General features: G+C 39.2%; 2 protein-coding genes across 2 annotated transcripts; one reads left to right on the forward strand and one right to left on the reverse strand.

The window, feature by feature from the left end:
• Positions 1-2,081: 2,081 nt before the first annotated feature.
• On the reverse strand, positions 2,082-12,350 carry mon1a (MON1 secretory trafficking family member A). Its single transcript, XM_084728053.1, has 6 exons — positions 12,208-12,350; positions 11,595-11,740; positions 7,744-8,109; positions 6,546-7,311; positions 5,553-5,700; positions 2,082-3,212 (listed from the first exon to the last, which is right to left on the reverse strand). The coding sequence occupies exons 2-6, from the start codon at positions 11,710-11,712 to the stop codon at positions 3,072-3,074; spliced, it is 1,539 nt and encodes a 512-aa protein (XP_084584179.1). The 5' UTR covers positions 11,713-11,740; positions 12,208-12,350; the 3' UTR covers positions 2,082-3,071.
• Positions 12,351-13,107: 757 nt separating this feature from the next.
• On the forward strand, positions 13,108-19,649 carry traip (TRAF-interacting protein). Its single transcript, XM_084728067.1, has 16 exons — positions 13,108-13,301; positions 13,508-13,626; positions 13,716-13,773; positions 13,865-13,948; positions 15,640-15,679; positions 15,771-15,898; positions 15,990-16,084; positions 16,786-16,899; positions 17,035-17,122; positions 17,210-17,299; positions 17,384-17,472; positions 17,556-17,711; positions 17,817-17,862; positions 17,952-18,056; positions 18,151-18,201; positions 19,063-19,649. Exons 2-16 carry the CDS (start codon positions 13,529-13,531, stop codon positions 19,168-19,170), a joined length of 1,350 nt encoding a protein of 449 aa, XP_084584193.1. The 5' UTR covers positions 13,108-13,301; positions 13,508-13,528; the 3' UTR covers positions 19,171-19,649.
• The last annotated feature ends 272 nt before the right edge of the window (positions 19,650-19,921 follow it).

Genomic DNA, 19,921 nt, shown 5'->3' on the forward strand with positions numbered 1-19,921 from the left:
GACCCAATTAACCCTCACACTGCAGCCTATTGGTTAACGTGTCTGTCATGGTGACGCACACGATGCCATCAATTGAATGGCACTTTCAGACGTGTCTGTCAGCGGCTTCCTGTTATCTGTCTAACAACCAACTCAATATTAACTTCTGTCCATTTCCCCCATGTTCCACTGCAGTGTTCCTCACTAGAACACAGCATCAAAGCCACCAGTGGACAGTTTCCTTACTGTTTAGGCAACAGATCAGCATGTGTACTGCTTTATCTTATGGTGGTCTCCTGAAATATGATGGTACACGGAAAAAAAACTCACTCCTAGATTGTATTCCACGAAAAAGAAAGAAAGGTGAAGAAAATAATAATAATAATAACTGTATTGTTATACCCGGTTTAATACAGATAATATACCATTATGCTAACAAATAGACCTTTTTACAGCCATTTTGGCATGAAATATAAGCGTAAACACAGGTGTTACAAGTGATAATAATTAAAATTTCTTTTTGAGGACTTAGAGAATAAAGTGTGGAACCTTTTTATCATATTTGCATGGTGTGACTTAATGTGCTGTGATTAGTTTGACTATTTAGTTTTGAAATACAAGTTTGAAACAGGAATAACAAACTATAACATACTGTCATGTTAGTAATTAAAGTAGATATGAGAGATGGTACATTAATGTATGCATGTGTGCATAAGTCAGTGCCCCACTTGGGTTACACCTGCCAAAAAAAGCCTAGACATGCCCCTGATAATTACTTATGACCCACCAGAAGTGTGAGATGGTGTTTGGATCTGCAGACTCTGCTTTCTGCCTGCATTTCTGTATTTTCCCATGTTTTGCTTTACTCAGGACACTTGTTTGGCAGTGGTGTGTAGCCCCCAGCTAACACAGCGTGCAGGTTGTGAGGTCAGAACTCCACGGCGACCAGTGGTTACTTTGCATTCTGTCTCTCCTCTGCTGAGAGCTGCAGAAAGAGTTTTACACACAGACAGAGCAGACTGAGGATCGCTTCAGCACAAACTCTGGCACTGTGCAGAGGTAATGGGATGTTTATTAGTGCTTAAGAGCCTAATCACTGTAAAAGAAGGAGAAAATAATGTTTCATTTCTTTGATTCACTGCTTTGTTCTCACACCCGGCACTCCCTCTCCTAATTAGTCTATGTTCTTTGCCCTCTGTCGTGGAGCTGGGGAGGAATGGCTAACTTTGCACAATATGTTTTTTGCTTTTTTTAAAAAATATATAATAATAACAATAACAGAGACAACATCTTAAGAAAAAAGAAAAAGAAAAAAACTGTCAAAAACCGACAACAAATAAATTCAGTCAAGTAAGTCAGGAAAAGTAAAATTATTGTTTGCGAAGTACATTAATTATTTCTAACTCTTGAGAGATACATTGTCATGACCTTCATTTTAGCATGGAGACATGTTTTTAAATTAAGTTTTGCAATTATTGATTACATGTAACACACCCTTATAACCTTCTTTCTCCACTGATTTAATGGAGGTGGTTGTATTTGCAGCCATAGAGTTGTAATACCCTTGTTTTGCAAGAAGTAGAAATATTTCTGATTTTGATTAAAATACTTTGGGATTATGCCCAAAAGGTGTCCAATATTTTTTGGGCATTCCCAGAAGATGTGAGTATGACTTCCCTGTGATGTGTGTCCCCATAACTTTCACAAAACAGCAGGAGTACTGAAGAAACTAATTTTAATGTCTCCCATTTGTCATGTGGAATAATAACAGTCTTTCCATTTTCCATTTATTTTTGACCTCCAGGGTGCTGCCTGTGAGGAGCCAACTTCGCACTGGTGCTGTTACAGTGTTTCTACCTTTAAGGCTCAGTTGCATTCAGGTCAAACACAGTCAGGGTGCTGCTTTTGTGCATTTTGGCTCACTGGAAAGGCTCCACTACACTAAATGAAACAAGACCTCAATTAGTATCATTGGTAACATAAGTGTTTAAACTACTACTTCATATTTATATGGCTGACATAAAAAATGTCTATTAATAAAAGTAAAGACCAGAAAAAATAAACACCACACAGTCAATCAAGACAGAGAACCTGACTGGGAGTCTGTTTTCTTTATAGCCATTTATTCATATATATAATAACTGTGTAATTGTGCAGCAGCCATAAATCTGCAGTGTTGCAACCTTATATTGGCTTTGCACAATGACTATTAGTTAAGGCATGATTAGTGGAGGCAGATGTGGCAACATTGGATTCCTTAAGCAAAGCTGGATCCCATGAAATACAGTTAATCTTTGTGATTAGATACAAGCAGCTAAAATGACACAATACTTTTCTTAATCAATGTGCACATTACGGTAAATGAAATGTCTAAAGGAAAATTCTAATGGACACCAAAAGATTAATGGACTTACAGTTAGATTCCTTCACACTGACATCAACAATACATGTTAACACAATCAAGTGACAGCAGTAAACAGGTATGAACACATTGCTCTTGGAGTGCCTTTTGCATAAAGAAAGTGCATAGAGGTAAAATGACAATGGTTCTTACAGTTGTTGGTCATCATGTAAAGAGAAAACACAACAGGAATGTGGCTAACAAATATTTTGACAGTAAGAGAATACATTCTACTGCAGGTCGTCAGAAAAATTCCAGTTTTTGAATTCAAATTTTATTCTTGATCTTTAAGAATTGAGCTGAGAGCATTTTAAAAAACAAAGACAGCATATTTTCATATTCTGAGAGGCATAATAGGTGTGTTACAGTAAAATAATCAACTTGGACAGCATACAAACACCACCGTTAATGTTATTATTGTGTCATCGATGATGCTGTCACTGCTTCACTCTGTTTATCCAAATTTAAAATGTATAAAAAATCTAGGCAGATAAAATACAGCTTAAATCTATTTCATCACAACCCTGTGAATCAGATCAGAGGAACCCAGAAGCAGGAAAAAAAACAACGCTTTAACAATTATTCTTAACACTGAACTGACTGCTGTCTGATCCGCAGCTTTTGTTAGCACCAGGCCGTCAGAGTTCAGGGTGACGCATTTTGTTCCAGGAGGTCGGCGGGCAGCGAGGGCTCAGTATGTGAGAGGGCTCAGGATGAAGAGGCGATCCTCCTCCCTCCTGATCCACTTCAGCAGTTTGTTGACAGCGGAGACGGCCGAGGACTTGGTCCCCAGCGGACTGAAGCAGAGGTAGAGCTCGAAGCCACTCGTCACCTGCAGAGAAGGAGGTAGAACGAGACCAGGTGTGACAAAGCTGTTTAAATGAGTATTACAGTATTGCTTTGGCGTAGTTTTCACTACAGAGTTTTGATATGTAAAAGCTCTTAATGCAAAGACACATTTACTGAATTCTTACCTTTAAACACTCAGCAGTTTTCCTGATTTTAACAACCTTGTAAGCAGTATTACAAGGTAATTGCTAATAAACTCAGCACGACTGTCATACTTTCAGAAGTATAGCAGAGGTGGAAATGGAGATTGCAATTTAAGAAGGTAAATGCTGCAGTAGTATTAATTGTGCTTTAATATCATATTTAATTGTGGCTTAATGTCATGTGCTCTCCAGCACACCTGTAGCTTGCTTACTTTATTTTAAACCATTAAACACACCCGTGATTGAACTCCTAATGTTTGATGTTTGGAATGAAAACCTATACAATACAATTTCATCATTTTGTCTTTAGGAAAGTTGGATTTTCTGTAAAGTCAGACTCTAGAATCTATTATCTACATTTACAGGACAGTAATACAGTTTTCAGTAACACTGTCTATCATGCATAATGGGGCCATTCATAGTGAATTTTAATGCATTCATAATGATTTATGACTACACTAAACATCCATAATGCATATAAATGTGACTTACATTAAATTATAAGTTCAAGGTTCTTATGGATATTAGAAATGGGTGTAATTATTACAGTGGCTGTTGTTGATGGTTTGTTAGAACACCCAAACTCAACTGCTTTCATCCTGTGATGAAAATAAAGCCTGACAAAATATATTTAGCATTTTTCTTACTTTGAATATATCATATAGCTTTTACATTAACGTTCCATTCCTAAAATGGACAAATCTTACTTGTAATTCTCTGTATTTGGTCATCTTGTGTAATTATCACTCATGATGCATCAGAAATTCTTCTAAATGCATGAAAATGCAACATTATCTTATTTGACTACATTTCAAATTATAATATAACTGCAAATATACATACAAAGCCTCTCATCATTCATTCAGGTGTATTGTCCATATAGCTACACATGCAGGTTTATGAGTCTCTGTCCAGGAGAACATCCTCACTTATTCTGTCCTCTGTCTCTGTGATGAAAACTTCCCCTTAACCCTCTCCTCCTGCTGCAGTTATTGATCGCCCCTTACTGTGGTGAGTTGTCTCTTTCTCTTAAATAATCCCCATATTGAGACATTTCTTCTTAATTTCACAGAGAAAGTCCAACCCTCCGGTAACATGGCATTAACAGCACTCACTTTTCCCATTTCTTCGCTTTAGCAGGTCTTTTAATTCCACTGGTGACACTGCTAAAATGACAGATTTTCCTTCATGGATCTCTGAAAGCAGGACTTTAAACTCCAAACTTGTAAAGTTTTTTTCTCTTTGATGCCATTTTCATGAATGAACACTTCCTGACATATGGAACAGGAAGCACAGATGTATATGATATTATTGGGGTGTTAACTATGCTAATTTACGAGTCTCATACATGTGCAGTCAAATACACACAGGTGGATAATTTACACGGTTTTCTGAAGTTCCGAGCGTGTCAAATCTGACATGGCGTGTTCTTATGAGCCCTTCGTGTGAAAAAAAGAGGAAGAAATTTATGTTCTTGCATGAGGCTCATTATGTTGACGCATGCATTAGTATTGATGCATCAATATGTGCTATTATAGCATACTATGAGTCCTTACTACAGTTGATTGTTGAAGTGTGTATAGGTGAGTAGACGTAGTCATAATGTATTATAAGTCCCATCAGTCAACCTGTAGTTTATAACCAGTCAAGAGCATTCAATACACTTATAACATAAAAACATCTTAGATGCAATGTGAGTTATAATTCATTATAAGTCACATCAGATCTATTATGTTTTATGATTGCTAGCATAGTGTATTAGAAAGCACATGTACAGTATGTTAATGAATGTAGTCAAAAAGCATTATGAATGCATTATAATTCACTATGAATGCCCTCATGATGCACTATTGATCTTGTCTTTATATGAGTTTTCAAAAACCTTTAAAAAAACAAGCATAAGTAGTTGTTTTTTTTTATCATAGTCGGTAGTGTACAGATGAGAAGTGGTTACTGTATGACAACACAGCAACCTTGTTTTTTAATGTAATAATGATTAAAATTCAGTAACAAACATGATCAATGTACATGAGATGTTTGGTGAACTTGTGAAAGTGCTTGATGTACTTCCTAATTTCATGTTGTGTAAAAATGAAACTGTGTTGTGAAAACTGAGCCAGAGTAAAATGTAAAATATTATAAAAGACTGATAACATCTCATGTCACAACAGAAGACATACCCATGCCAGCAGGTTTTCAGTTTCACTGCAGCGGTAGAAGGAGCGGAGAGGTCTGGTTGGATGATGCAAGCGGCTGTGAAGGTCCTGGTACAATCCCATAAGCCTCTCCTGCTCTTCATCAGACTGGTACACGACAGGAAACTCTGGACTGGAGGAAAAGAAATAAAGAGCATCTTTTCAAGTGCAACACCTTAAGATCTACACAAAAGAGGTTTTGCAGGAAGGAAAAGCAGTGAGGGGCACCAGCACGGAAGCTACACTGATGTGGACAGGGTCAAAAACAAAATGTATTTTATTCACTAAAATATGACTCACCTAAAAAAAAAAAACATAACAGTTTACATGTACGCTGTATTTAGAACAGTTTCACAACTTTACTTTGCATCACACAGCCTTTTTCCACCAATATGTGAGCCAAATATCTCTCTCCAAACTAAACAAACTCCAAAGGCCAAATTTGTAATTTTACCTCACTGAACACAAGAGTTGCTGCTCTAATGCTGCCTTGATCTGTTTCTTTATGTTATTATGTGACTTCAGTAAGTCCAACTATCCTTTTAAAACACCAAAGTCACACAATAACACAAACAAACTAACAAATCAGGGCTGCCGTAGAGCAGCAACTCCAGTGTTCTACGAGGTAAAATGACTGAGTTCACCTATGGAGTTTGGTAGGTTTGGAGAGTGTGATATCTAATTTATGTAACTGTGGTTTCCTGTTGGGTAAGACTGTCTGACGGCAAAGTAAAGGGTACACTCACACTGATAACTAAAAAAGCTGTCCAGAGCAGTACATTGCTTAGGTTCTGTGCTGGTGCTCCTCTCTCCTTCCACAAACCGAGGACCTGCTGACCAGCATCTACTGTTGTAAATATACTGATTATGGATAAATACTTCATACAGCCTCTCTTCAAATAATCCAAACTAATACCAAATGAATACAAAAACTACAGACATGAATTCTGAAAATGTTTCAGCAGATGTCATGCCCACCTGGTGTACAGCCCTGAACTCTTTGATTTGTACAGGAAGTGCCTGAGCTCCGGGATGCCGACCTGCTCCACAGAGTAACTGGGATATTTCAGCGCCTCCTTCAGGGCCTGGTAGGCGCTGCGCTTGCTTAGCCTCTCCAGGAAACGCTGCTTGCAGTCGGACATGTTAAAAAAGTCCTCTCGGTCGGTGGAGACCAGGATGAGGCAGAGCTCGGACGCGGGCTCCAGGTAGGAAATGTGAGCGTGGAAGAATCCCGCAGTGTTGAACTTTGGCAGACAGATCGGCGTCCAGCCTTCACCCTCTCTGAAGGACGAGGAGGAGCCGACGAGGTTGAAGACCAGGTGCAAGTCTATGTGGTGCAGGAACTGGTCCTTTTTCCTCACCAGAGTGACCAGGCGGTCACCCGCCAGCAGGATGGAGAACACCAGGTTTTTGGCTTTGGCGGCCTGCAGGCTGGAGGAGACCACGTCCCTGGCGGAGCTGGCCAGAGGCAGGCAGATGACGGCGCTGAGCAGCAGGCCGGGGTCTCGGTCCAGCCGGTGCAGTAGGTTGTCAGTGAGATACTCGGAGCCGGCCAGCAAGCGGCGCAGGTCGTAGTTCTGCTTGTGCTGGAAGATGTGGTTAAGCTGGGTGAGGGTCAGGAGGCTGACGATCTGGTAGTAGATGTACTGCAGCTCTCGCAGCAGCTCCCTGTCTGACTGACACGTCCGAGACACGCCCACCAGGACCAGAGGGCTCTTGGCGAGGAAAACCACTTTACAGCCATCTGATACACAAAATGTTGACAGAGTTGAAATGGATCCAACATATTTCATGGAATATTTTTAGCTATGAACCACATCATGTAAATAAAAACAGAATGCAATCAGTAAGTGTTTGAGAACCGAGGACACTATTTTTTGAAGTTTTGAAAGTGAATTTTTTTTCTCATTCATGCTTGATATATGACTTCGGGTGCTCAACACTCCGGGGTCTCTGTTGTCGTATTTTGTGCTTCATAATGTACCAGACACTTTCAATGGGAGGCAGGTCTGGACTGCTGGCAGTTCAGTCTGGTACCTGAATTCTTTTACTACAAAGCCACACTGTTATAACTCATGCAGAATGTGTCTTGGAATTTGCAAATCATTGCATTCATTCTGTTTTTACTTTACACAACGTCCTAATCATTTTGGAACCGGACTTAGTGTATTCTGACCTGCATGTATGGAGCGGATGATGTTCTTCTCGGCTTCAACGAAGGATACCAGTGCCATCATCACCCCCATGGTGCTGGACAGAGCCTCCTCCGTGCCGTAGCGGCTGTAAATCGGCTTTCCGGCCTCGCTCAGGACAAACACATGTTTTTTGTGGCTCCTCCACGCCTCGCTGCACACGTCTTCGTCCTTAGTCCTGCTCTCTGATGAAATGTCGTTGCTGTGCTGCTCCTCCAGCGCCTTGAGCTCCTCTTCACGCTCTTCTGATTCGTCCAGGTCAGCCTCCCTGCTAACCTCTGCCTCGGCGTCAGCAGTCAGATCCTCGAAAGACTGGGCATGGACGAACATAGCACTCTTCTGACCGGCACCTGAAATTAATGCAGGAAAAAACGATTGTCACATGTTTGTCAGTATAATGCACACATGTGTGAGGAATAAATAATTCGGCTTATGAAAACTATAAAGACCCGTTGGGCCTGTTATTGTCGTGTTTTTTGAATCTGTTGGTCTCACCCAAGTTCAGGACGGACTCGTCCACTGGAGCAATGGTTCCTTATAGATGCATGACATGAGTTTTTTCCTTCCAGTGCCAATTACCAATAATTACCTGAGTCTCATGGCTGATAAGAAAACTGATATTTTAAAAAAGTTCTGACATCACAATAAAAACAAAGAACAGTTCTGATTTTACGATTTTTTTCATATCAGCTGATGCATCGATATCAAAACTTTTTTTTTTTTTTTACAAATTTTTAGCCTTTTTACTAACATTGATATCAGCCCCAAAAATGCAGTATCAGTCAGGCCCTACTAAGAATTCAAATGAAATGCTTTGACTCTATCTGTCAAATCAGGTTTTATTATAGCTGATATTTATCGGATTAAATTTTATTGCCAAAATAATAAATAATAATGTAAATTTCCAATCATCAGCCCTGATATATATCGTGCATCACTAATGGTTCTCATAGTAAAACTGAGAGATGCGGCCGTGTGCTGCTCTTTCACGGAGGTAGTGCAGTTAACCAGATGTACATTTGCCAAACCAACCACTTAGTCATCAGCTTTAAAGATGCTTCAAACATTTCCAATAAGGCAGAAATATCCATTATATATACTATTTTTTAGTGCAGCGTCTTCTTCAGATTGTCCAAAAACAAAATTTGACACAAAGCTGTGATATTTTTTCAAACAACATTTTCATTTTTAAAAGAGGAAACACTTCAGCGATGAAAACTGTCGGTTAATGGTTAACTTCCCTACCTCTGCAGAGCAGCACACACGCACTTCCCTGAGCTTTTCGATGGGAACCATTCAGGACTGGGGCCAGTGTTGGCCAATAAAGTTGTCAGGCAGTCCAGAATAAACCTCAGTGACAGAAATTAACGGACTGGTCACAGTTTATCTAATTCAGAAAAAGATATAGTACGAGAATAATAGGACAAGTCGGATAATGAGTCAGCAAGACAACACTGCAAAAATGTCATGTTTATCAGTAGACTGAGTACAGCAAATCCAGGAAAAGATAGATCACTTCTCCTGTCAGTGTGGGATCTGTTCAAGCTGGATGTGACAGACCTGTGCTGCTGCAGACATACTTTCACCATGACTAAATCACAGTTTCAGCCAGGAGGGTCTGTATTATTACAGTTCTCGTTTACTTGTTACACTGACGGTATGTCAAGGTCACATAAATTTAGAGAGATCATTACAATTATTCTACAGAGCCCCAATCTGATGATGCATTCAGGTGCTCCTTGTCAATTACCTCGTTAATCGTTAAAACATTTCCATTAAACAGCCAACAAAGTGGCATACAGATTACAAAAGACACATTATTATGATCATATGTTCAACTTGTCTTTGCACAACAGGATGTGCACACTCATACCATGTAAGCCCCCTCTCTCTCTCAAGTACTTCCCATAAATTTGCATGGTTATAACAATGTCAAATAGAGAACTTTCTCATTTAAAAATGATTTATTGACAAGAACAAGTCATTCTGTTTTTTGTGCCCAAATGTTGCTTAGTAACAGCTGGTCAGTAGGAACTCTTGTCATGGAACACTTTTCACCCATGAGGGAAATTACAGGAAAGTATTAGTCTCGTGCTTTAAGCATGTTTTTGTCATGGTACAATTATGTATGCATTGAAAATTGCTGTCATTGCTGGCTTAGCTTCCTTACTTACTGCAAAGACAGTCCTTTTCTATCATCATAGAACCTAAATTGTGAATGGAAGCCAAATGAGGAAATAATAATGGTTAAATTATGCATCAATTACGTTTTACACATAAGAGTTATTACTTATCTCTAGTTATCTATGGACTGATGTATGACCAGCCCAACTAGAAGCTGTTTCTTTGAACAAGGGATGCTGGTGTACTGTAAACGTTATACCCGTGTACTGTAAACATTTGTAATATAATCCCATGGGGGGTGGGCCACAGGATGGCATAACACCTAAATAAAATTTAATTTATTCGTTTAATTCATCCACTTATCCAAGCCTGAAGATGTCCAGCTAGACCTTCAGTCTTTGAAATAAGCAAGAGAGAACAAATGGTGGTTAAAAAAAAATCCCATTGATGGTGGCTAATTGCTGGGATGTACTTGATGCAACAAAAGACAAACAGCCTGTTTACACCTGTTATTAACATGCGGCCTTGTTGATCCAATTACAAGTGGACAGCTCTAAGTGCAGGTGTGAGGACATATTTGAGATCTGATCACTCAGAACAGATTCAGAGGTGGTCCTGGCTGCATGTGACCACATTCTTTTAGCAGTGTGTATGCAAGTGTATGCACTGAAGGACAACCTACTCAACTGATGTCCTGTAAGTATGTTGTGTGGTTCACTGTATTGCAAAGTATATGTTTGGGTTCTCTTACCTGCCAAGAAAAGCAGCAAATGTTTGTGAACATAATACGAACCCCAGACTGCCTTTAAAAATTGCGCAATTTTGACAGTTACTGAGTGAGGTGAAACTTATAAACTTTGCGCAAGGCTGTCTATGACTAATTCTTAATTACATTGAGCATCTTGTTAATTCAGCAAATGTTAAACAATATGGTTTTTTTTTTTTATTTGTGGGAAAAGCTTGTGTCCGTTTGTCCCAGTGTGTTGGCAACAACCTTTTGGGCCGCCAGTAAGAAAGCAACAACACAGTTTGCACCCCTGTTGATTTGCATGTAGAGCGGTGGTGTGAAACAGCTAGGGCAAATTCTAAATCAGTTGTGCCTTCTTGTAAGCCTCAGAGTGAAGAGTCCACACACGAAACAAATTCTGTATTTATGAGCTTTCCAATCTCAACCATTCAGATGATCAAGAATTATATGAGATTTAAGTCATGCTGTAGGTCTGTCTGACTGTCTATGGTCTAGGGCTGGGCAATATGGCATAAAAATAATATCTTGATATTTTTAGGATATGCCACGATAAACTATTTATATCTCAAAATGCAAATTTTCTGGAAAATAACATCCAGTCAGGGCTGAGCATAATGGACAAAATCAAATGTCACTATATTTTTAATCAAATACCTCAATATATAACAATTTTATGTCATTACTATAGGGATGACTGTTGATTACACAAAATATTAACAGTGAGATTTTTTTTATTACATCCATCAGTAATGTGGATGTAGTGTTTAACAGATTAACAGAACAGCTGGTAAGTTCAGAAAAATGTGTGAATTTGCTGTAATGCAGCCTTTAAAACCAGGAAAAGAATGTTATGCCATATCACAACATAACAATATCTAAAATGTAAAACAATATTTATTCTCATATCACAATATCAATATATTGCCCAGTCTGCAAAAGGTGCTGAATATGGAGCATCCTCACCTGGTTCAGTTCCCTCCACCAGACCTGGTGTGGGGCTGTCTGCCCTCTCTGAGCGAAGGCGGTCCACAGGAGCCAGAGTGCCATTCTCCCAGGACACAGTCCCCCTCTGGGCCTCCATCACTGCTACTTGCGGCAGGGACACACACCTGGCAGGACAGACAGAGAGAAAGCTATGGGACCAAAGGTCAACAGCTTCATGACTGAGTCTATAACTGTAGATCAAGCTGGTTATGATACACTGTTACTATGACATGGCAACCAGTGTGCAAGTCATTAACATTTTATGGTGTGACTTTAACCCTTTTAATTTTCTGAGAAACTTCAGTCTCACTCTTTTTGCTACAAGCAAGGGCTGCTATTCATACTGAACTGGAAGACAAAATAAGAGACTCTTGTTTCAGTATAACATTCCTCCTTCGTGTTTACACCCTCCCTTTTATATGAGTCATGACTCTTTTCTTGTTTCACACCCTTCAGTCTCATATACTGATGTTGAACTTCAAAGGCTACTTTGATAGCTAACTTTAGCAGATATCTATCTAATGCTAGCTGAGTTCGGCTTCATTCTGATAAAGAGCTCTCGTGACATTTAAAATTCATTTTAAATTATTACCTTTCATTTCAGAAACTGTCTGCATTTGATCGTTGGGCTCCACAACTCGCTTGTCACATTTACTGCAACTATCGTTAGCTAACGTGCAGAGACAAGACAGAAGTACTTCTTTTTGCTAGTGGATGCGGAAATGGGAATTGTGGGACTTGGAGTTCTCTACCAGAGAATGGCTCTGGGAGAGTAAACAGGCCGATTTGGCTCCAGTAAAATAAAAGATAAATTGGAGGTTAACTTATAAATTTTTGTGAATCAGCGTGATGGCTTTACGTTAATTACTGAATTACTTAATTTGTGATGTTATTTAGCTCAGCTCCTCAATTGATCTTGATGGTGCATTCATAGCACTTCGGAAATTGGGACAACTAAACTCGTTAAGCAGACACACAACTTAACAGCTCCATGATTGCTGTTCTAATGTATTAAGTATATGTAAGTAATGATACATATGCGTATATAAGTACATACGAGTGTCCTGTAGGAATGTCTTACCTCTGAGAAACAACAGAAAACCATGAACATCAATTCTCTTTGGGCTGAAAATGGATGAATTAACCACAAAAATACTTATTTGGTGTAAAAAATGTAAATATCAGTCAAACTGATTTCTTTTCTTTCAGATATCCCTTTACAGTGTGTGTGTGTGTGTGTGTGTGTGTGTGTGTGTGTGTGTGTGTGTGTGTGTGTGTGTGAGAAATAAGGATAACAAAAAATGAATTTCTAGAAAAAAGACTAATGATATATTTGTTTGGCTCTGATGCATTTTAGCTTATGGGTTGAAAATACTAATACTTTTAAATAAAGGCCAACTTTTCAACATAACTCCATTAAATACAACATAAGGTAATTTTCAAACGTGGCCTTGAATAGTTCCCACATATACGAGCAGCACCTGAATGCAGCGTGAGGGGTGGGACTTGCGTTTGAACGTACAGCGGGGAAACGGAGCAGTTATGGAGCATTGTGTTTGTGTTAGCTAACGACGAGTTTGTCTGTTAAAGTCAGTTTTACTTGGTAAAAATGTCATATTCTACACATCATTAGGGATGCTTGATTCCATTACAACGACCTGCGCAGTAACTTAAAGTCTTCGCTTTGTAAGTATGATGACTTATAGGACAGCTAACGTAACTAAAGCTAACTAGCGTTAGCGCCGTGCTGTGTTTGATTACTCTGACGTTACAGCGTTAGTCAAGCAGTTGTATATAGTGTAAAGTTACATACAAGAAAACGGTTAATTATACTGAGAGAAATACACTGTTTAAATGTCAAACAATGTGTTTTTATATACTCTTCATAACAGGGCGATCCTTGTGATAGTAAGATGCCTATCCGAGCATATTGCACAATTTGCTCCGACTTCTTCGATCACTCCAGAGATGTTGCTGCTATCCACTGCGGACACACTTTCCACTATGAATGGTGACATGTTAAAGAAAACCAGCTCTTAAACAGCACTCACATTTCTGACGTTTTAAGCTGCTAATTGTTTTTCTTCCTCCTCTCATCAGTCTTCTGCAGTGGTTTCAGACAGCCCCAACAAAGACCTGTCCACAGTGTAGAAAACAGGTACAGTTACTTCACCAAACTGATGGTAACCCGGACTGAACCAACCTGCAAATGCAAGAAAAACTTAAATACTGTTATGTTCTGTTTGTAGGTCAGCACCAGACACATTATCAGCAAGCTGTTCTTTGACATTGGTGGAGAGGAGGAGAGCTCAGTGGACCCAGAAAGCTTACAGGTACCAAATATAAAGCATCTGATCAATATGTCAGTGTTGGTTTGGGGGTTTCTACAGAGAGTTTGTTTGAGCAGAGGCAAGTCAGTCTTAATATGTGTAAACTCAAATTCAAAGAGGCTTTATTGGCATTATCACAACTAAATATAGTGTTGCTAAAGCACATTCACTGTCACTCACTGTTCCTCACAGTGTGGCCGTTGAAAACATTCTGCTGCTAGACTGCAGCTCTCTCTATCTTCTCCCAGCATGATTGGCAATTTGGTTATATTGTTTCTGTGGTTGAATTCAGGGTGTTTTTGTTTAAGTTTGGGGAAATATTTAGTTCAGACGGCCTGGAGTTTTGTGCATTCTGTTGGAAAATGCAGATCTGTTTCTACTTTTTCTTATTTGCACAATTGGCAGAAGTGCTTCTCTTTGGGGAGCAATGATTTTTTTTTTTTGTTTCTGCCTGTCTTGATGGCCAGGCTTTGCTCACTGACTCTATACTTTGTAAACCTAGTTCTTTGTTTATGGTCAGTCACTGTGGTCATGTAATGTACTGTCTGTTTAGGGCCAGATGGCACTGCATTTTGTTCTACGCTTTTGTCTGTATTCCATTCGGTGATATAGTTTTGTTTCTGTTGTGCTAAAATTTGGTTGACTCTAAATGATTTGTTCTCAGACTTGTCTTGAACCAGAACAAGGTTAGAACGTAAACTAAGTATCAGAACCAGCTGAGTGAGGGGACTCCTTTCTTTGCTTAGCTCTTGGCATTGCAGGGCTTTGTAGTGATAGGAGTGGGGGTCTCTTTTCCTGAGATAAAGCCAATATTTGATTGCTGTTTTTAGAATTTTGATTTATAGTGGGTATTGGCCTAAAAATCTCAGAGTGTTTCAAAATGCATTGCTAATTCTACAGACTTAGATTTCTTGATAAAATTCTATTGTTCCCAGACTTGGTTTGTGTTTATGGACTCCTCAATTATTGTCAGTTGTTTGTGTGTATTGTGCCTTTTTGATTCTGAGCATACATTTGTAGGGTTTCAGTGTGTTTGAGTAAAGACGGTGCAAGTCTCTATTTACTGGATCTCTGTGTTTTTGATTTGATAATCATAAACTTTTGTCTAATTTTTACATTCTTCATCAAATCAATTGTCATCTTTGGCATTCTTGGGTTTAGTTTTGGATTTTTTTCAATTGTGATTTTTTTTTTTTTTTATGGTCTGATTGATGATGTGATTGACATGTCAAACTGCATCATTTATACCTTCTTTAATATGAACGCAAGAAAGTTATCTACTAGTGTTTGAGTTTCGGGGTTGTGATTGCTTTCTTGAACTTTCAGCCCATCTGTATGATCTTCTGATATTAAAGAGCTTATTGGGCTGTGGAGGTGTGGTGGTGTGGTGGTGTTCGTTTCTGTCCTTTTGAGAAACACAGTAATTTGGCTGTGATCACACAGAGGGGTCAGTGGTTTAAGTGTAAATGCACTGAGGGAGAAAGGATCTAAAACTGTTACCATGTAATCAACTGTGCTGTTGCCAAGTGGTGAGTAAATAGCATGTCTACCTAAAGAGTCTCCTCATAACTTACTATTGACAACTAACACTTAAGACTCCAGACAGATGCTACAGGTAGTGCTTCTTTACATCCTCAAGATTTGATTTAGAGTCTCGTTATTTTTGCCCTCATTGTATGTTTCATCTTCCCTAGAATGAGTTGGATCGAATGAAGGCGCTCTTAACCTCTAAAGGTAAAAAACATCTATGTTGTGATACAGTGATGCTTGATTATTTAAAAGTAGGCAGCAGCACCGGTTCATCATCTCTTTGACTGATTTGTAGAGAGAGACTGGCGGGACAAACAGAAGATGGTGGACGGTTTGAAGGACACTGTGGACAAGCAGAAGAGAGATCTGGACAGTGTACGGAAAGAGATTATGGAAAAGGAGATGCTCTGTTCTGCCCTCAGAGTAAGTTGTCTGTTCTCTATTGTTTATGCTCATTTTCTCATATTGTCTCTGTAATGCCTTTTTATTTATTTGTAAATATTAATTCTGATAGAAACAGATGACATACTTGGAGACGCAGCAGAATGAAGTTCAGGCTGCCAAGGAGGAGGCCCGGAGACTCAGGACCAAAATGAAAACCTTTGAAAGGTATCTGCAGTCACATATGTACTGTCATATTTACGCTTCTAAGCAAGGCCATGCTACTGATCACAATACTGACGATTCTGCAACTGTGAAAAAGGTCTAATGTCCAGATGAAAACCAGAAATGGCAGATGCGCAGATGTTTGATTACAGGTAAACACCAAGTCAAAAGGGTACAGCAGCTTATAGCCTTACAGGTTCATAGTTACATTACTAGTTAGTACATAGTTACTTTTTTTAACAATTCAATTGCAATGATAAAATTGATTTGAAGTACATGAAAGTAAATAGAAACTGAGGGTATCTGACAGGTGGCACTTGTGCAGCCTTTTGGCAACTAATAATCTGACAGTGAACTGGGCAGAGGAGTATTAAACAGCTGCCTCATACAACTAATGAACCAGTTAACAAGGTTAATGCTTCATCCTACATACAAATTATAGAAGTGCATAGTTATTAAAATAGTAATTTTAGTGCACAAGCAAGGATTCATTGTTAATTTCAGCTTAAAGAGTCAGATGAGACAGTTTAATGCTATGCAACACCAATAATAACATGATCAGAATTTCTAATACTAAGTCCTGTATTACAGTATTGATGAATTATCAAAATATGTGCCATGCATGGTACTGTGTCTCTTCTTTCTTTCGTTCTTAAATAAAGTCATGCTCTTGCTGTGCACTAACACTGCTGGTTTGGCCCCAGCCTCGACGTATTGTTGCAGGGCCAGAGAGCAGAGGTGGAGTCCATGATCACAGATATGGGTATCAGCCAGTCGGCAGTGGAGCAGCTCTCCATCTACTGCATCTCGCTCAAGAAGTAAGGAGCCTAAAACCTGTTGAACCTTTCACAGTTTTTTTTTTTGACACTGCATTGTTTAGAGCTTCAGTCCTAATGAATGCAGCTTCCCTGTCATCATTAACTGCACATTTATCTTATCCCCTCCTTTTTCAGAGAGTATGATAATCTAAAGGGAAGCCTGAAGTCTTCAAATGACATGTGTGAGAAGCTGAAGAGAGAAGTGCTCACCTCAAACAACAAGGTAACTTTATGTTAGTAAGTCTATACACCCACAAGAATCAGTTCTTGAATGTTTGATCTCTAAATCAAGTTTTTTTTCTCATTTTAGTTACACAAAGCCTCAGTAGAGGTGACTCAGACCAAAGAGGAGATGAAGTCTCTGCAGAATGATCTGGCCAGTGCTGATAAAGAGATCTCTGTAAGGCAAATCCACCAAATGTGCTTTTATTTTTGATATCAGATAAATCATGATCGTGATTCCTGCATGTATATCTGTCCACAGAGTCTGAAGAAGAAAGTGGAGTTTCTACAGAGGAGTCTGAGCACCCCAACACGGACAAATGAAGCCCTCAGTCGGCTCGTCTTTGAGAGGTGTCTACATGCTTTGACTTGTCTTTAATGAAAGTATAAACCATGAGCAGTTCACTCATGAAGTTTCTCTGCCCAACATCCAGCCCGGCCCCAATGGAGCTGAAGCAGCCTCGACTCCACCACCCTGCTGGTAGCGAGGACATCGACCTCAACATGACTTATGACATCACTACACCAGATGATGTGTCCAAGAGACCTACACAGGTCCCATCCAAGAAGATGCGGCTTGAGCATCCGGTGTAAGTTTAAAGTGACTCACCTTGTGAATGCACGTTTTCTTTTTCTTTTTGGACGCTAAAGAATTCAGTAGAAATGCCTTTAAATGTTACTGTTTTATTTTTCAGGTTGTCGTTGTCTAAACGCAACGAGAAAAGCTCAGGTCCAAGTAAGGTAGGTGTTACTCGACGTGGTCTGCTTTTTTTTTTTTTTTTTTTTTTTTTGCTTGAGGTGTAAAAGTCGCTCGCTTTGTCTTACCTCAGGCTCGAGATGAGGACGGATCCGTGGATCCTTTTTTGAGGAACTCCCTCCTCTTCAGAAAGAAGACTTTTGGTGGCATGTTGGACCCTCAGAGGAAGCTCGGAGCCGTATGTACAACACAACCATCTGCTACACTTTAATAATTTAATACGTCACTTGTCCCTTTAGTGGTTTGATGACAGAAAATGTTTCTTGTTTCAGGTGAAAACTGGTTATGATGGTTTAGGAGGACGCACGAAATTCATCCAACCTGTATCCTTTTTTCTTTCATGTGGATTTTGTGTCAAACAGGTGTTTCTTGATTTGAACTATGTAATGATTAATCTGATCATTGAGAGCTGCTCATCGTTTTGGTGTTGACTTCTCATCTAGGCCATGTCGGGATTTATTTTTAGTTGAATATCATCAAATAATTTTTCTATTTATGGTGCTTTCTGATATTCATCTAAATATAAAGCTGCTCTAATTTATATTGTTATGTAAGCTTTTTTTTTTTTAAAGATTGGCTCTGATAAATCTACTGGCCCCAAATGGCAGACAGACAGTGGGGCATTTAGCAGCTTAAGATATTTTTTAAAGAATTTTTCTCAGGGGTTTGCAGAGGTCAACTTGAATTTAAACGTTGGATAGAGCTGCAACATTTAGTCAATCGATTAGTCCATCTAGAGAAAATTAATTGGCATCTATTTTGATAATGGATTCTTGATTTTCCAAGCAAATGTAAAAACAATTTCCTCTTTCCATCTTCTTAAATTTGAGCTTTTCTTTATAATTTATGATGACAGTTGCATACATCTGTCAGGTGACTAGAAACATGACTGATGCTGTTGTTGCTCTGGATGTGCAAATATTTGCTAACAAACATTTGCAAACAACTTAATGAAGTGATGATATGTCAGTGTTGTGCTTTTACCTTCTTCCACTGAAAAAATAATGGAGTTTTAAATTAAAAAGTTTTTTGATTTATATTAGTTTTAGACAGTTTTAGGTGTCAGGAAAGAAACATGAACAAAGTAAAAATTCATCAGCAAGCATTCATGTCAGAAAATGATTAGGACAGAAAAAAATCAGTGTGTAAGCTGCATCCTTCCTTAACTAACTCCTCCATTCCAGTCTCCTCTATCAGAGATTCGCCCACTGATGAAAGCTAAAAGGAAAAAGGTGACCAGGCCTCCAACCAAGATCACACCTTGCCTGACTCTGGACAACTTCCTCGAGTAAACACTGACCTCTCAGAGGTCAGGATGCTGCGTGTGACGTAGCATGTTGGTGCTGCTCTGGCAGAGAGAACCAGCCTGGCAGTAATTCTGCTGTTGGCACCAAACAGGACAAAAGCAGTGACTGACCAAGATGCTTAGTTTCTGGTGACTTCCACAAACCTGCTGTACTTTTTTTTTTAAGTGATGGCTTGAACATTTATGTGGATATTGTGTGCTGAGCAACATTCTCTAGTTGTTGTTTGTGGGTGTCTGTATGTGTGTGCGAGACAAACCGACTTATCTGTGGACCATTCAGATGCCACTGATGATCGGTGCTGCATCTGTTCTCTATGCTCTGAAAATACATCGTGTTTTTTACACTAATTTAAAACCCGTCGCCTGAAACACCTACATGTGGATATACTGTAGGTAGTTTTATTTTTTAATGGTCTTGTCAGATGTAAACCAACTCGAATAATAAACAATATTTTTTTTTATTAAGGTTTGTGTGGGGTCTACAAACAATTCCCTCTTGACTGTGCTTTTATTCACATTAACATTTCACTGAGGTGTGCTCTCCAGCAGAGGGCAGTACAAACAGTGTTTTCTTACATGAGGATATGACTCTCACAGCCCCCCTGACCTGTGAGGGGGAAATGCACTGCACGTGGTGACTGCTGAATCCATTGGTACTGAAAAGGCTGCGCCAGTACAGAAGGAAATCCTCAAGAAAAAAAAAAAAAACATCTTTTAAAACGCCTTCAGTAAAACCT

This window comes from Lutjanus erythropterus, chromosome 2 (genome assembly GCF_056507025.1).
Source record: "Lutjanus erythropterus isolate fLutEry1 chromosome 2, fLutEry1.hap2, whole genome shotgun sequence".
In the NCBI taxonomy this organism is placed as follows: Eukaryota; Metazoa; Chordata; class Actinopteri; order Lutjaniformes; family Lutjanidae; genus Lutjanus; species Lutjanus erythropterus.

Bases quoted from the DNA above. Each gene is read 5' to 3' on its own strand.
- traip (XM_084728067.1), top strand. From the start codon at position 13,529: ATGCCTATCCGAGCATATTGCACAATTTGCTCCGACTTCTTCGATCAC. The intron at 13,774-13,864 runs GTACAGTTACTT...TTCTGTTTGTAG, and splicing joins GTCCACAGTGTAGAAAACAG to GTCAGCACCAGACACATTAT. The intron at 17,863-17,951 runs GTAGGTGTTACT...GTCTTACCTCAG, and splicing joins AAAGCTCAGGTCCAAGTAAG to GCTCGAGATGAGGACGGATC.
- mon1a (XM_084728053.1), bottom strand. From the start codon at position 11,712: ATGGAGGCCCAGAGGGGGACTGTGTCCTGGGAGAATGGCACTCTGGCT. The intron at 5,701-6,545 runs GTGGGCATGACA...CTTTTCCTCCAG, and splicing joins AGTTCAGGGCTGTACACCAG to TCCAGAGTTTCCTGTCGTGT. The intron at 3,213-5,552 runs GTATGTCTTCTG...CCTTCTCTGCAG, and splicing joins CTGAAAACCTGCTGGCATGG to GTGACGAGTGGCTTCGAGCT.